The sequence below is a fragment of the Oncorhynchus masou genome, chromosome 30 (assembly GCF_036934945.1).
Source record: "Oncorhynchus masou masou isolate Uvic2021 chromosome 30, UVic_Omas_1.1, whole genome shotgun sequence".
Lineage (NCBI taxonomy): Eukaryota > Metazoa > Chordata > Actinopteri > Salmoniformes > Salmonidae > Oncorhynchus > Oncorhynchus masou.
In genome coordinates, this window is record NC_088241.1 from 15,690,780 (window position 1) to 15,708,688 (window position 17,909).

At 40.9% G+C, this 17,909-nt stretch overlaps 1 protein-coding gene across 2 annotated transcripts in view; it reads left to right on the forward strand.

Annotated features, from left to right (window-relative positions):
* Positions 1-17,909, forward strand: part of LOC135522145 (metalloreductase STEAP4-like) — a 28,001-nt gene continuing 10,092 nt past the window's right edge. Inside the window, exons 1-5 of one of the 2 annotated variants that reach the window (XM_064948148.1) lie at positions 1-294; positions 378-601; positions 2,202-2,309; positions 2,594-2,664; positions 2,806-2,893. In XM_064948148.1, coding sequence (XP_064804220.1) covers positions 380-601; positions 2,202-2,309; positions 2,594-2,664; positions 2,806-2,893 — 489 coding nt within the window. In that variant the 5' untranslated portion in view covers positions 1-294; positions 378-379. The remainder of the gene's footprint in view (positions 295-377; positions 602-2,201; positions 2,310-2,593; positions 2,665-2,805; positions 2,894-17,909) is intronic. The other variant, XM_064948147.1, reaches the window with a different exon arrangement.

Genomic DNA, 17,909 nt, shown 5'->3' on the forward strand with positions numbered 1-17,909 from the left:
CAGGAGCACGTCCAGACACAAATAGAGACTCAGTCAGTCGTGTCTGGATAACTCAGAGGAGCTGCTCCAACTCTGAAGACTATTGTTTTGGAACATGTAATGCAGAAAACATTTCATTGCAGGATTTCAGCTACAGTAAGCTGTCCTAGCATTGATTGACAGTGCTCTGTCTGGACAGTACTGTAACTCCATCTAGAGGTGTCTGCTGAAGAACTTAGCGAAGTGAAAGTGACGTTCATCCTGCAAGCTCCATTTATGTGAATGTACTTTTTCTGTGATTGAAACTTCAGGAAGGTATGTTAAACTCTTTGGTCTTTTTGACACTTTCTGTTGATTCTGTCTACGACTCAAGGAGGTCTTTGCCTGTCTCTGTTCAGGCATGACGGGTCAGGAGAGGAGTGAGGAGAAGAGTGAGTGTATGTCCCTGTCTCCAATGATGGAGGCTGTCCCTGCCCCACCTGAGAGTGAGAGGGTGTGTGTGTTTGGGACGGGGGACCTGGGGCGCTCTCTGGGCCTGCGTCTGCTGCAGGTGGGGTACGGTGTGGTGTTCGGCAGCCGACGGCCCCACAGCAACAGCAGCCTCATACCCCACGGAGCACAGGTACAAAATAAAGTAGATCTGTGGTGATGGTTGAATGTGGATATGTGTTTTTACTTGGTTGAAAATGTATTTCAATATATTTCTTTATGTTTGAGGGAGTATATGTTAATATACTGTATTTGTGTTTAACCTGTTGCTTCGCGCAATCCCGGATCCGGGATTCTATTTATAGCCTCAAGCTCATTAGCATAACGCAATGTTAACTATTCATGAAAATCGCAAATGAAATGAAATAAATATATTTGCTCTCAAGCTTAGACTTTTGTTAACAACACTGTCATCTCAGATTTTCAAAATATGCTTTTCAACCATAGCTAAACAAGCATTTGTGTAAGAGCATTGATTGCTAACATAGCTATAAGCCTAGAATTCAGCCAGCAACATTTTCACAAAAACAAGAAAATCATTCAAATAAAATCATTTACCTTTGAAGAACTTCAGATGTTTTCAATGAGGAGACTCTCAGTTAGATAGCAAATGTTCAGTTTAAAAAAAAAATATTATTTGTGTAGGACAAATCGCTCCGTTTTGTTCACGTTTGGCTATGAAAAAAACCTGTATACAGTTATAGCCTCAAGCTCATTAGCATAATGTAACGTTAACGATTTCTGAAAATTGCAAATAAAATGAAAATAATGCGCCTGCTCTCAAGCTTAGCCTTTTCTTAACAACACTGTCATCTCAGATTTTCAAAATATGCTTTTGAACCATAGCTATTCACTAATTTGTGTAAGAGTATGCTAAGCTAGCTTAGCATTTTGAGTAGCATTTAGCACGCAACATTTTCACAAAAACCAGATAACCAAATAAATAAAATCATTTACCTTTGAAGAACTTCGGATGTTTTCAATGAGGAGACTCAGTTACATAGCAAATGTTCAGTTTTTCCTGAAAGAATCTTTGTGTAGGAGAAATTGCTCCGTTTTGTACATCACATTTGGCTACCGAAACAAACCGAAAATTCAGTCACCAACAACGTCAAACTTTTTCCGAATTAACTCCATAATATCGACCGACACATGGCAAACGTTGTTTGGAATCAATCCTCAAGGTGTTTTGTCACATATCTCTTCATTGATATATCGTTCGTGGAAGCCTGCTTTCTTCTCTGAATTCCATGGAAAAATACTTGCAGCTGAGGTTTGCGCACCAATTTCGGCGCAGGACACCGGGCGGACACCTGGTAAATGTGGTCTCTTATGGTCAATCTTCCAATGATATGCCTACAAATACGTCACAATGCTGCAGACACCTTGGGGAAACGACAGAAAGGACAGGCTCATTCCTCTCGCATTCACAGCCATATAAGGAGACAATGGAAAACGGAGCCTCAAAAATCCTGCTGATTTCCTGGATGCCGTTTCATCTTGGTTTTGCCTGTAGCTCACGTTCTAGGGCACGCACAGAGAATATCTTTGCAGTTCTGGAAACGTCAGAGTGTTTTCTTTCCAAAGCTATCAATTATATGCATAGTCGAGCATCTTTTTGTGACAAAATATTGCGCTTAAAACGGGCGCGTCTTTTTATCCAAAAATGATATAGCGCCCCTAGAGTTTCAAGAGGTTAAGTGTGTACCAATATGTTGATGATGTATATGCAGGTCCTGGGTCATGCTGCAGCTGCTCAGTCAGCCCATCTGATCTTCATCGCTGTCCAGAGAGAACACTACGACTTCCTGGTACCACTGGCCAATCAGCTGAAGGGAAAGGTAGCATATATGTTTTATTACTTCTGCTATATGTATGAATATCTGTTTTGTCAGAATGCAACTGTAAAGTTACAGAATATAATGTATGTCCCAGCGTATTTAGCCAATATATTCTATGTTGCAGTGTATTTCAAATCAAATTTTAATGGTCACATACACATGGTTAGCAGATGTTATTGCGAGTGTAGTGAAATGCTTGTGTATTTAGCAAATATATTGTACGTACCATTGCATTCAGCCAATAGAATGTATATTCCAGTGTTTTTGGCAAATATAAATTGCAGGTGTTGGTGGACCTCAGTAACAACCTGAGGAAGAATCAGTACCCAGAGGCTAACGCAGAGTACCTGCAAAGGTGAGAGCTATACAGTATAGGTTGTTATTATGTGTATGTTTTTTTGTTAATGAGGACTTTTTTGTGTATGTTTTGTATAATGTGTATGTATATAATGTGTATGTTGACATAATGTAAATGTGGTTATATGTACCTGAACAGTCTGGTCCCTGGAGCTGAGGTGGTTAAAGGCTTCAACACCTTGTCTGCCTGGAGTCTGCAGAATGGACCTTCAGATGCCAACAGACAGGTACACACCAAGGTTTAAGCCATGCCCATGAAACCAATTGGCTACTTGTTTCAAGTCTATATGCTGTACACTACATGACCAAAAGTATGTGGTAGTATGTTGTCATGTCTCTGACTGATTATATTATATGACATGCTATTTTATTACATTGATTACCTAATGTTTAATTGATTACGTGATTGAATTAAACCATGCAACAATTAAACCATTAATATCCTGGGGTACAACAGAAGCATTCATTATATAGAGCAGTTATCTCCCGAATCCACTCTCTTAAAAATCTGAAGATATTTTATATCAATTGCAGTCAATTATTAATCATCACTTCGATCGGTCTCATTCTGATTGTCGTAAGTACTTGGTTATCTGCACGAACCCTAGCTAATATATTCAGCAATACACAAACTGGCTTAATTTTTATTATTTATTTACTAATGTCGTGTCTTTACTATCACTAACTGAAGACTGATAGTTTTTATCAAAGATTCTTTGTAAATAGTTACTACGCGATCAACTGATTAATCACGGAACTAATTAACTAGGAAGTTGGGGCACCAAGGAAAAATATTCAGATTACAAAGTTATCATTTCCTAAAATAACTTTTCAGATATTTTATCTGATCAATTAGTCTTTGAATTAATGAATTATTTACTTTACCTCTTTAGTCTCTGAAAAGTTTGTCTTTCGTAGAATTGTCCGTCTCTCTCTCTCTCTGTCTTGGTTAGAGGGGATAGTTCAAAGTGACATTCGTTATAGAATGGATGTTTTGGCGGTTGTCGTTCTTCGCGTTCAAAGATACCGAATTCCTAGCTGCAGACTAGTAATTAGCATCAAAGACTTGCTCTTATTCTGTCGGTATCGATAGTCTAAGAGTTTAACAATGTGGTATGGTTAAAAGATTCAGCTATGGTCTACAACCTTTGTCCTCCTATTGGAGAAAAACATGGTCTGCAACATTTAACCATCTCGTAATTGAGGTAAGCTTGGTCTACTGATCAACAACACAAGTGAGTTTTTTATTGGGAATGGCAGAAAAGGCTGTCCCAGGATGTCTGACCCTAACTGGGCTCAGGGGTGGTCCCCTGATTTAGTTCAAATCAAAAGGGAATTGTATTTTTCTTAATTAAACAGTCCAAAATCATATTACACAATTATACAAACAGTATCATACTCACTCATTCATCTTATACAACAATTAGATGCAAACCTCATATGAGGCTATTATATAAACAGCGTTACGCACTTCAGCACTCAGCCGTCCCATTCTTTGAGCTTGTGTGGCCTACCACGTCGCGGCTGAGTTGTTGTAACGCCTAGACATTTCCACTTCACAATAACAGCACTTACTGTTGACCGGGGCAGCTCTAGCTGGGCAGAAATTTGATGAAGTGACTTGTTGGAAAGATGGCATCCTATGACAGTCCCACTTTGAAAGTCACTGAGCTCTTCTGTCTATGGAGATTGCATGGCTGTGTGCTGATTTTATACGCCTGTCAGCATTGATGTGGCTGAATTAGCCGAATCCACTAATTTGAATGAGTGTCCACATACTTTTGTATAAATAGTTTATATACAGTGCCTTCAGAAAGTATTCACACCCCTTTACTTATTCCACATTTTGTTGAGTTACAGCCTGAATTTAATAAAATGGATTACATTTAGATTTTCTCTAACTGGCCTACACACAATACCCCATAATGTCAAAGTTCTACACTGTATCGGCAGGATAGAACAGCAGCCTCGGATGCACGATATCTAAGGAAGTCTTGATGTTTTGCTTACCTGAGGTAAAGCAGGTAGCCTAGTGGTTAGAGCATTGGACTAGTAACCGAAAGTTTGCAAGATCAAATCCCTGAGCTGACAAGGTAAAATTTGTCGTTCTGCCCCTGAACAAGGCAGTTAACCCACTGTTCCTAGGCTGTCATTGAAAATAAGAATTTGATCTTAACTGACTTGCCTAGTAAAATAAAAAAATCTCATGATAAGCTGTAGACCACACTATCTACCTAGAGAGTTTCTGTAATTTTTGTAGCTGTCTATTTACCACCAAAGACTGATGCTGGCACTAAGACCGCACTCAATGAGCTTTAATAAACCGCCATAAGCAAACAGGAAAAAGCTCATCCAGAGGCAGCACTCCTAGTGGCTGGGGACTTTAATGTAGGGAAACTTAAATCAATTTTACATTATTTCTATCAGCATGTTAAATGTGCAACCAGATGAAAAAAAAACTGTAGACCACCTTTACTCCATACACACAGAGGCACATACAAAGCTCTCCCTCACCCTCCATTTGGCAAATCTGACCATAATTCTATCCTACTGATTCCTGCTTACAATCAAATATTAAAGCAGGAAGCACTAGCTAGTTGACTCGGTCAATAAAAAAATAGTCAGATGAAGCAGATGCTAAGCTAAAGGACTGTTTTGCTAGCACTACCTGGAATATGTTCTGGGATTCTTCCAATGGCATTGAGGAGTACACCACATCAGTCAATGGTGCTGTGATGACATCATCTCATAGTGACTGTACGTACACACCCCAACCAGAAGCCATGGATTACAGGCAACATCCACACTGAGCTTCCGCTTTCAAGGAGCGGAATATAAGAAATTATAAGAAATTCTGCTATGCTCTCTGACAAACCATTAAACAGGCAAAGTGACAATACAGGACTAAGATTGAATTGTACTACACCGGCTCTGACACTCGTCGGACATGGCAGGGCTTGTAAACTATTACAGACTACAAAGGGAATCACAGCCGAGAGCTGCCCAGTGACACAAGCCTACCAGACGAGCTAAATTACTTCTATACACGCTTCGAGGCAAGTAACATTGAAATATGCACGAGGGCATCAGCTTTTCCAGACAACTGGGACCACGATGTGAGTAAGACCTTTAAACACATCAACATTCACAAGGCCGCAGGGCCTGACGGAATACCAGGATGTATACTCCGAGCATGCGCTGACAAACTGGCAAGTGTCTTCACTGGCATTTTCAACCTCTCCCTGTCTGAGTCTGTAATACCAACATGTTTCAAGCAGACCACCATAGTCCCTGTGCCCAAGAACACTAAGGTAACCTGCCTAAATGACTACAAACCCGTAGCACTCACGTCTGTAGCCATGAAGTGCTTTTAAAGGCTCATCATGGCTCACATCAACTGCCTTCGACTGCAAGGCACTACAGAGGGTAGTGCGTACGGCCCATTACATCACCGGGGCCAAGCTTCCTGCCATCCAAGACCTCTATACCAGGCGGTGTCAGAAGAAGGCGCTAAAAATTGTCGAAGACTCCAGCCACCCTGTTCTCTCTGCTAAAGCACAGAAAGCAGTACCAGTGCGCCTTGTCTAGGTCCAAGAGGCTTCTAAACAGCTTCTACCACCAAGCCATAAGACTCCTGAACATCTAATCAAATGGCTACCCAGACTATTTGCATTGCCCCCCCCTTTTATGTTGCTGCTACTCTCTGTTATTATCGATACATAGTCAATTTAATAACTACCTACAAGTACATATTACCTCAATTACCTCTACTAACCGGTGCCCTCGCACATTCAAATCAAATCAAATTTATTGATATAGCCCTTCGTACATCAGTTGAAATCTCAAAGTGCTGTACAGAAACCCAGCCTAAATCCCCAAACAGCAAGCAATGCAGGTGTTGAAGCACATTGGCTAGGAAAAACTCCCTAGAAAGGCCAAAACTTAGGAAGAAACCTAGAGAGGAACTAGGCTATGAGGGGTGGCCAGTCCTCTTCTGGCTTTGCCGGGTGGAGATTATAACAGAACATGGCCAAGATGTTCAAATGTTCATAAATGACCAGCATGGTCAAATAATAATATTCACAGTAGTTGTCGAGGGTGCAGCAAGTCAGCACCTCAGGAGTAAATGTCAGTTGGCTTTTCAAAGCCGATCATTGAGAGTATCTCTACCGCTCCTGCTGTCTCTAGAGAGTTGAAAACAGCAGGTCTGGGACAGGTAGCACGTCCGGTGAACAGGTCAGGATTCCAGAGCCGCAGGCAGAACAGTTGAAACTGGAGCAGCAGCACCGCCAGGTGGACTGGGGACAACAAGGAGTCATCATGCCAGGTAGTCCTGAGGCATGGTCCTAGGGCTCAGGTCCTCCGAAAGACAGAGAGAAAGAAAGAGAGAAAGAGTGAATTAGAGAGAGCATATTTAAATTCACACAGGACACCGGATAAGACAGGAGAAGTACTCCAGACATAACAGACTGACCCTAGCTCCCCTACACAAACTACTGCAGCATACTGTAAATACTGGAGGCTGAGACAGGAGGGGTCAGGAGACACTATGGCCCCATCCGATGATACCTCCGGACAGGGCCAAACAGGAGGATATAACCCCACCCACTTTGCCAAAGCACAGCCCACACACCACTATAGGGATATCTTCAACCACCAACTTACCATCCTGAGACGAGGCCGAATAGCCCACAAAGGTCTCTGCCACGGCACAACCCAAGGGGGGGCGCCAACCCAGACAGGAAGATAACATCAGTGACTCAACCCACTCAATTGACGCACCCCTCCTAGGGACGGCATGAAGGAGCACCAGTAAGCCAGTGACTCAGCCACTGTAATAGGGTTAGAGGCAGAGAATCCTAGTGGAAAGAGGGGAACCGGCCAGGCAGAAACAGCAATGGTGGTTCGTTGCTCCAGAGCCTTTCCGTTCACCTTCACACTCCTGGGTTAGACGACACTCAATCATATGACCCACTGAAGAGATGAGTCTTCAGTAAAGACTTAAAGGTTGAGACCGAATTTGCGTCTCTCACATGGGTAGGCAGACCATTCCATAAAAATGGAGCTCTATAGGAGAAAGCCCTGCCTCCAGCTGTTTGCTTAGAAATTCTAGGGACAATTAGGAGGCCTGTGTCTTGTAGCATATGTGTAGGTATGTACGGCAGGACCAAATCAGAGAGATAGGTAGGAGCAAGCCCATGTAATGCTTTGTAGGTTAGCAGTAAAACCTTGAAATCAGCCCTTGCCTTGACAGGAAGCCAGTGTAGGGAGGCTAGCACTGGAGTAATATGATTAAAAAAATGGTTCTCGTCAGGATTCTAGTAGCGTATTTAGCACTAACTGAAGTTTATTTAGTGCTTTATCCGGGTAGCCGGAAAGTAGAGCATTGCAGTGGTCTAACCTAGAAGTAACAAAAGCATGGATAAATTTTTCTGCATCATTTTTGAACAGAACGTTTCTGATATTTGCAATGTCACGTAGATGGAAAAAAGATGTCCTTGAAACAGTCTTGATATGTTCATCAAAAGAGAGATCAGGGTCCAGAGTAACGCCGAGTTTTATTTGAGACGACCGTACAACCATTAAGATTAATTGTCAGATTCAACAGAAGATCTCTGTTTCTTGGGACCTAGAACAAGCATCTCTGTTTTGTCTGAGTTTAACTTCTTGCGTCGAGCAATCCCCGATCCGGGATCCTATTTATAGCCTCAAGCTCATTAGCATAACGCAACGTTAACTATTCATGAAAATCGCAAATGAAATGAAATAAATATATTTGCTCTCAAGCTTAGACTTTTGTTAACAACACTGTCATCTCAGATTTTCAAAATATGCTTTTCAACCATAGCTAAACAAGCATTTGTGTAAGAGTATTGATAGCTAGCATAGCTATAAGCCTAGAATTCAGCCAGCAACATTTTCACAAAAACAAGAAAATCATTCAAATAAAATCATTTACCTTTGAAGAACTTCAGATGTTTTCAATGAGGAGACTCTCAGTTAGATAGCAAATGTTCAGTTTTTCAAAAAATATTATTTGTGTAGGACAAATCGCTCCGTTTTGTTCACGTTTGGCTATGAAAAAAACCTGTATCCAGTTATAGCCTCAAGCTCATTAGCATCACGTAACGTTAACTATTTATGAAAATCGCAAATGAAATGAAATGAATGTGCTAGCTCTCAAGCTTAGCCTTTTCTTAACAACACTGTCATCTCAGATTTTCAAAATATGCCTTTGAACCATAGCAAAACAAGCATTTGTGTAAGAGTATTGATAGCTAGCGTAGCATTTAGCGTAGCATTTAGCGGGCAACATTTGCACAAAAACCAGAAAAGGATTTAAATAAAATCATTTAACTTTGAAGAACTTCGGATGTTTTCAATGAGGAGACTCTCAGTTACATAGCAAATGTTCAGTTTTTCCTGAAAGATTCTTTGTGTAGGAGAAATCGCTCCGTTTTGTACATCACGTTTGGGTACCAAAAAAAAACGAAATTTCAGTCATCAAAACGGTGAACTGTTTTCCAAATTAACTCCATAATATCGACTGAAACACTGCAAACGCTGTTTAGAATCAATCCTCAAGGTGTTTTTCACATATCTCTTCATTGATATATCGTTCGTGGATGTCTACTTTCTCCTCTGAATCGCTTGGAAAAAGACGTGCAGTTGAAGATGACGCACCAATTTCGACGGAGGACACCGGGCGGACACCTGGCAAATGTAGTCTCTTATGGTCAATCTTCCAATGATATGCCTACAAATATGTCACAATGCTGCAGACACCTTGGGTAAACGATAGATCGGGCAGGCTCATTCCTTGTGCATTCACAGCCATATAAGGAGACAATGAAAAACAGAGCCTCAAAAATCCTGCTCATTTCCTGTTTGAAGTTTCATCTTGGTTTCGCCTGTAGCATCAGTTCTGGGGCACTCACAGACAATATCTTTGCAGTTTTGGAAACGTCAGAGTGTTCTCTTTCCAAAGCTGTCAATTATATGCATAGTCGAGCACCTTTTTGTGACAAAATATTGCGCTTAAAACGGGCACGTTTTTTTTATCCAATAATGAAATAGCGCCCCATAGATGTAAGAGGTTAAAAGTAGAAAGTTTGCAGCCATCCACTTCCTTATGTCTGAAAGCAGGCTTCTAGCGAGGGCAATTTTGGGGCTTCACCATGTTTCATTGAAATGTACAGCTGTGTGTGTGATCCGCATAGCAGTGAAAGTTAACATTGATTCCGAATGACATCACCAAGAGGTAAAATATATAGTGAAAACAATAGTGGTCCTAAAATGGAACCTTGAGGAACACTGAAATTTACAGTTGATTTGTCAGAGGACAAACCATTCACAGAGACAAACTGATATCTTTCCAACAGATAAGATCTAAACCAGACCAGAACTTGTCCGTGTAGACCAATTTGGGTTTCCAATCTCCAAAGAATGTGGTGATATCAAAAGCGGCACGAGGACAGATGCAGAGCCTCGGTCTGATGCCATTAAAAGATCATTTACCACCTTCACAAGTGCAGTCTCAGTGCTATGATGGGGTCTAAAACCAGACTGAAGCATTTCGTATACATTGTTTGTCTTCAGGAAGGCAGTGAGTTGCTGCGCAACAGCCTTTTCTAAAATGTTTGAGAGGAATGGATGATTCGATATAGGCCGATAGTTTTTTATATTTTCTGGGTCAAGGTTTGGCTTTTTCAAGAGAGGCTTTATTACTGCCACTTTTAGTGAGTTTGGTACACATCCGGTGGATAGAGAGCAGTTTATTATGTTCAACATAGGAGGGCCAAGCACAGGAAGCAGTAATTTCAGTAGTTTAGGTGGAATAGGGTCCAGTATGCAGCTTGAAGGTTTAGAGGCCATGATTATTTTCATCATTGTGTCAAGAGATATAATACTAAAACACTTGAGTGTCTCCCTTGATCCTAGGTCCTGGCAGAGTTGTGCAGACTCAGGACAATGAGCTTTGAAGGAATACGCAGATTTAAAGAGGAGTCCGTAATTTGCTTTCTAATAATCATGATCTTTTCCTCAAAGAAGTTCATGAATGTATTATTGATGAAGTGAAAGCCATCCTCACTTGGGGAATGCTGCTTTTTAGTTAGCTTTGCGACAGTATCAAAAAGACATTTCGGACTGTTCTTATTTTCCTCAATTAAGTTGGAAAAATAGGATGATCGAGCAGCAGTAAGGGCTCATCGATACTGCATACTTTCCAAGGTAGTCGGAAGACTTCCAGTTTGGTGTGGCGCCATTTCCGTTCCAATTTTCTGGAAGCTTGCTTCAGAGCTCGGGTATATTCTGTATACCAGGGAGCTAGTTTCTTATGAGAAATGTGTTTAGTTTTTGGGGTGCAACTGCATCTAGGGTATTGCGCAAGCTTAAATTGAGTTCCTCAGTCAGGTGGTTAACTCATTTTTGTCCTCTGACATCCTTGGGTAGGCAGAGGGAGTCTGGAAAGGCATCAAGGAATCTTTGTTGTCTGTGAATTTATAGCACGACTTTTGATGCTCCTTGGTTGGGTTCTGAGCAGATTATTTGTTGCAATTAATTATTTTTTATTTGTTGCAAACATTAATATCCACAACATTTATTCCATGGGACAAAACTAGGTCCAGAGTATGACTGTGACAGTGAGTAGGTCCAGAGACATGTTGGACAAAATCCACTGAGTCGATGATGGCTCCGAAAGCCTTTTGGAGTGGGTCTGAGGACATTTCCATGTGAATATTAAAGTCAACAAAAATTGGAATATTATCTGCTATGACTACAAGGTCCGATAGGAATTCAGGGAACTCAATGAGGAACGCTGTATATGGCCCAGGAGGCAGGTAAACAGTAGCTATAAAAAGTGATTGAGTAGGCTGCATAGATTTCATGACGAGAAGCTCAAGACGAAAACATTATTTTTTGTAAATTGAAATTTGCTATCGTAAATGTTAGCAACACCTCCGTCTTTGCGGGATGCACGGGGATATGTCACTAGTGTAACCAGGAGATGAGGCCTCATTTAAAACAGTAAATTCATCATGTTTCAGTCAGGCCAATCACATCAAGATTATGATCAGTGATTAGTTTATGGACTATAATTGCCTTTGAAGTAAGGGATCTAACATTATGTAGACCTATTTTGAGATGTGAGGTATCACGATCTCTTTCAATAATGACAGGAATGGAGGTCTTTATCCTAGTGAGATTGCTAAGGCGAACACCGCCATGTTTAGTTTTGCCCAACCCAGGTCGAGCCACAGACACGGTCTCAATGGGGATAGCTGAGCTGACTACACTGACTGTGCTAGTGGCAGACTCCACTAAGCTGGCAGGCTAGGCTGGCTAACAGCCTGCTGCCTGGCCTGCACCCTATTTCATTGTGGAGCTAGAGGAGTTAGAGCCCTGTCTATGCTGGTAGATAAGATGAGAGCACACCTCCAGCTAGGATGGAGTCCGTCACTCCTCAGCATGCCAGGCTTGGTCCTGTTTGTGGGTGAGTCCCAGAAAGAGGGCCAATTATCTACAAATCTTTTGGGAGGGGCAGAAAACAGTTTTCAACCAGCGATTGAGTTGTGAGACTCTGCTGTAGAGCTCATCACTCCCCCTAACTGGGAGGGGGGCAGAGACAATTACTCGATGCAGACACATCTTTCTAGCTGATTTACACGCTGAAGTTATGTTGCGCTTGGGGACCTCTGACTGTTTCATCCTAACATCGTTGGTGCCAATGTAGATAACAATATCTCTATACTCTACACTCGCCGGTTTTAGCTTTAGCCAGCACCATCTTCAGATTAGCCTTAACGTCGGTAGCCCTGCCCCCTCGTAAACCGTGTATGATCGCTGAATGATTCGTTTTAAGTCTAATACTGCGGTTAATGGAGTTGCCGAGTACAGGGTTTTCAATTTATCAGAGCTAATGGTGGGAAGCTTCGGCGTCTCAGACCCCGTAATGGGAGGAGTAGAGACAAGAGAAGGCTCGGCCTCAGACTCCGACTCGCTGCTTAACCTGTTATGGCTGGAATCCCGATACCGGGATCGATATGACAACTACCAGTGAAAATAGAGGGCGACAAAATTCAAACCAAAGAAATCTCATAATTACAATTCCTAAAACATACATGTGTTTTATATAATTTTAAATCTATTTTCATGGTTAATCCCACCAAAGTGTCCGATTTCAAATAGGCTTTTCAGCGAAAGCACTACAAACGATTATGTTAGGTCTCCACCAAACCACAATAAGCACAGCCATTTTCCAGAGCCTTCACAAAAACCAGAAATAAATTAACCTGTTGATGCTCTGGGGCGCAATTTCATTTTTGGATGAAAACGTTCCCGTTTTAAACAAGATATTTTGTCACAAAAAGATGCTCGACTATGCATATAATTGCTACCGTTCGAAAGAAAACACTCTGACGTGTCCAGAAATACAAAGATCTTCTCTGTGCGTGCCCTAAAACGTGAGCTTCAGGCAAAACCAAGATGAGATGGCATCCAGGAAATGACAAGGATTTTGAGGCTCTGTTTTTCAAGATCTCCTTATATGGCTGTGAACGCAAGAGGAATTAGTCAGCCCTTTCTGTCGTTTCCCCAAGGTGTCTGCAGCATTGTGACGTATTTGTGGGCAGATCATTGGAAGATTGACCATAACAGACCACATCTACCACGTGTCCGCCCGGTGTCCTGCGCCGAAATTGGTGCGCAAAAGTCACCTGCCAGTATTTTCCATGGGACACAGAGGAAAGCAAGCTTCCACGAACTGCATGTCAATGAAGAGATATGTGAAAAAACACCTTGAGGATTGATTCCAAACAACGTTTGCCATGTTTCGGTCGATATTATGTAGTTAATCCGGAAAAAGTTTCACGTTGTAGGTGACTGCATTTTCGGTTCGTTTCGGTAGCCAGACGCAATGTAGAAAACGGAACGATTTCTCCTACACACAGACGCTTTCAGGAAACACTGCGCATTTGGTATGTGACTGAGACTCTCCTCATTGAAAACATCAGAAGCTCTTCAAAGGTAAATGATTTTATTTATTTGGTTATCTGGTTTTTGTGAAAATGTTGCGTGCTACATGCTACACAAAATGCTAAGCTAGCTTTGCATACTCTTACACAAATTAGTCAATTTCTATGGTTCAAAAGCATATTTTGAAAATCTGAGATGACAGTGTTGTTAAGAAAAGGCTAAGCTTGAGAGCAAACGCATTATTTTAATTTTATTTGCGATTTTCAGAAATCGTTAACGTTGCGTTATGCTAATGAGCCTGAGGCTTTAGTCACAAACCCGGATCCGGGATGGGGAGTTTCAAGAAGTTAACACTAACCTTGAATTATCTTCATCAGATGACACTCATAGGACTTCATGTTACACAATACATGCATGTTTTGTTTGATAAAGTTCGTATTTGTATAAAATAAATCGGAGTTTACATTGGCGCGTTAGATTCACTAGTTCCAAAAACATCAAGTGATTTTGCATAGCCACATCATTCAACAGAAATACTCATCATAAATGTAGATGATAATATACACATGGAATTATAGATATACCTCTCCTTAATGCAACCGCTGTGTCAGATTTTTTTTTTACTTTACGGAAAAAGAAATGCATACAATAATCTGAGTCGGCGCTCAATTTAAAAACACCACAGCCGCAAAGATGGCGTCAACATAAACAAGAAATTACATGATAAATATTCCCTTACTTTTGATGATCTACATCAGAAAGCACTCCAGGAATCCCAGGTCCACATTAAATGTTTGTTTTGTTCGAAAATGTCCGTTATTTATGTCCAAATACCTTCTTTTGTTAGAGCGTTTGGTATACATATCCAAAAGCTAATTCCGGTCAGCGTTATATCGGACAAAAACTTCGAAAAATGATATTACCGGTCAAAGAAACATTTCAAACTAAGTACAGAATCAATCATTAGGATGTTTTTTTAACATATAGCTTCAATAAAGTTCCAACCGGAGTATTCTTTCTTGTCTTCATGAGCAATGGAACGCAAGTGACTACCATGAGGAAAAAGTGGGATCACATAATGGCTGCTTGATGGACAGCTGATATATTCTGCTCTCATTCACTCCCACAACAACATAGGAGCCTCATTATAATTTCTATTGATGGTTGACATCTAGTGGATCTCCTAGGCAGTGCAACATCATTCATATCTCAAGGGGATTTCATTGGGGACTCTGGTGAATACATACAAGCTCAGATTTCTGACTTCCTGTTTTGATTTCAACTCAGGATTTTGCCTGCCAATATGAGTTCTGTTATACTCAAAGACATCATTCAAACAGTTTTAGAAACTTCAGAGTGTTTTATATCCAATACTACTAATAACATGCAAATATTAGCAACTATGACTGAGGAGCAGGCCGTTTGATACAGGCACCTTTTCATCCAAGCTACTCAATACTGCCCCTGCAGCCATAAAAAGTTCATGGGGAAAACCGGTTGAAAGTTTCTGTCGGCTGAATGAGCGACATTGGTTGAGCAGTCCTACAGCATTTCCCTCCAGAAACCATGAGAAAGTTGTCCGGCTGCGGGGACCGTGCGAGTGGATTTATACTAACGTTACTATCTGTACTTACTGGTGGCACAGACGCTGTTTCATCCTTTCCTACACTGAAATGACCCTTGCCTAAAGCTTGCGTTTGAAGCTGGGCTTGCAGCACAGCTATCGTTGCCGTAAAGCGATCGTTCTCCTGTATATTATGAGTACAGCGACTACAATTAGAAGGCATCATGTTTATGTTACTACTTAGCTTCGGCTGTTGGAGGTCCTGACGAACCACGTCCAGATAAAGCGTCCGAAGTGAAAAAGTTGAATGAAAAAAAGATGAGTGAGGGAAAAAACAAAAATATAAACGGTAATTAAAGAGTAAAAACCGTAAAGTTGTCAGGTAGCAAAGTAAGGTTGGCAACAAAATGCACAGCAATGTGTAAACAAGTCTGCAAGTTGACTCTGTACCGGTACCCCATGTGTACCGGTACCCCCTGCCTCGCTACTGTTATTTTACTGCTGCTCTTTCATTATTTGTTACTTTTATTTCATACTTTTTTTGTTGTATTTGTCTTAAAGCTGCATTGATGGTTAAGGTCTTGTAAGTAAGTATTTCACTGTAAGGCCTACACCTGTTGCATTCGGCGCATGTGACAAATAAAATGTCATTTGATTTCCAATAATATTTCCAATAAAAAAGCCAACATTGAATATCCCTTTGATCATGGTTAAGTTATTCATTACACTTTATATGGTGTGTCAATACACACAGTCAATACAAAGATACAGGCGTCTGTACAGCTTTTAATGGCTATGATATGAGAAAATTGAGGATGGATGAACACCACTGTAGTTGAGGGAAAAGAAGGAAGCCTGTACAGAATAAAAAATATTCCAAAACGTGCATCCTGTTTGCATCAAGACACTAAAGTAATTATGCAAGAATGTGGCAAAGCAATTAACTTTTTTATCCTGAATAGAAAGTGTTATATTTTGGGGGCAAATCCAATGCAACACATTACTGACTACCACTCTCCCTATTTTCAAGCATAGTAGTGGCTTCATCATGTTATGAATATGCATGTAATCGTTACGGACTGGGATGTTTTTCAGGATAAATAATTAATGGAATAGAGCTCAGCATAAGAAAAATCCTACAGGAAAACCTGGTTCAGTCTGCTTTCCACCAGCCACTGGTAGATGAATTCACCTTTCAGCAGGACAATAACCTAAAACAGAAGACCTAGTCTACACTAGTGCTTTTCACCATGAAGACAGTGAATGGTCCTGAGTGGCTGAATTATAGTTTTGACTTAATTCTTGAAACTCCCCATCCCGGATCCGGGTTTGTGACTAAAGCCTCAGGCTCATTAGCATAACGCAACGTTAACGATTTCTGAAAATCGCAAATAAAATTAAAATAATGCGTTTGCTCTCAAGCTTAGCCTTTTCGTAACAACACTGTCATCTCAGATTTTCAAAATATGCTTTTGAACCATAGAAATTGACTAATTTGTGTAAGAGTATGCAAAGCTAGCAATGCATTTTGAATAACATGTAGCACGCAACATTTTCACAAAAACCAGATAACCAAATAAATTAAATCATTTACCTTTGAAGAGCTTCTGATGTTTTCAATGAGGAGACTCTCAGTTACACACCAAATGCGCAGTGTTTCCTGAAAGCGTCTGTGTAGGGAGAAATCGTTCCGTTTTCTACATTGCGCCTGGCTACTGAAACGAACCGAAAATGCAGTCACCTACAACGTAAAACTTTTTCCGGATTAACTACATAATATCGGCCGAAACATGGCAAACGTTGTTTGGAATCAGTCCTCAAGGTGTTTTTTCACATATCTCTTCATTGACATGCAGTTCGTGGAAGCTTGCTTTACTCTCTGTATTGTTTGGAAAAATACTGGCAGGTGACTTTTGCGCACCAATTTCGGCGCAGGACACCGGGCAGACACGTGGTAAATGTGGTCTCTTATGGTCAATCTTCCAATGATCTGCCTACAAATACGTCACAATGCTGCAGACACCTTGGGGAAACGACAGAAAGGGCAGACTCATTCCTCTTGCGTTCACAGCCATATAAGGAGATCATGACAAACAGAGCCTCAAAAATCCTTGTCATTTCCTGGATGCCATCTCATCTTGGTTTTGCCTGAAGCTCACGTTAAAGGGCAAGCACAGAGAAGATCTTTGTATTTCTGGACACGTCAGAGTGTTTTCTTTCGAACAGTAGCAATTATATGCATAGTCAAGCATCTTTTTGTGACAAAATATCTTGTTTAAAACGGGAACGTTTTTCATCCAAAAATGAAATTGCGCCCCTAGAGTTCCAACAGGTTAAATCTGCTTGAAAATGTATGGCAAGACCTGAAAATGGGTGTCTAGCAATGATCAACAACCAATTTCACAGAGCATAATGTTCAAATGTTGCACTATCCAGGTGTGGAAAGCTCTTAGAGACTTACCCAGAAAGTTTTGAAAGTACTTACTCAAGGGCGTGAATATTTATGTAAATTAGATATTTAGATATGCCATGGTTGCCCTTAGTTTTAAGATGTAATCCAGAGACAGGTGTCTTATACAACAGCCTTCTGCGTGTTCTCTTGCATATTTGCATATTTGCATATTTGCAGTCAAACGGCAGAATTTTCTCCATCTCCTTAGCTATCATAATCTAATTCCACTGGTTTCAAAACTTGGTCCCCC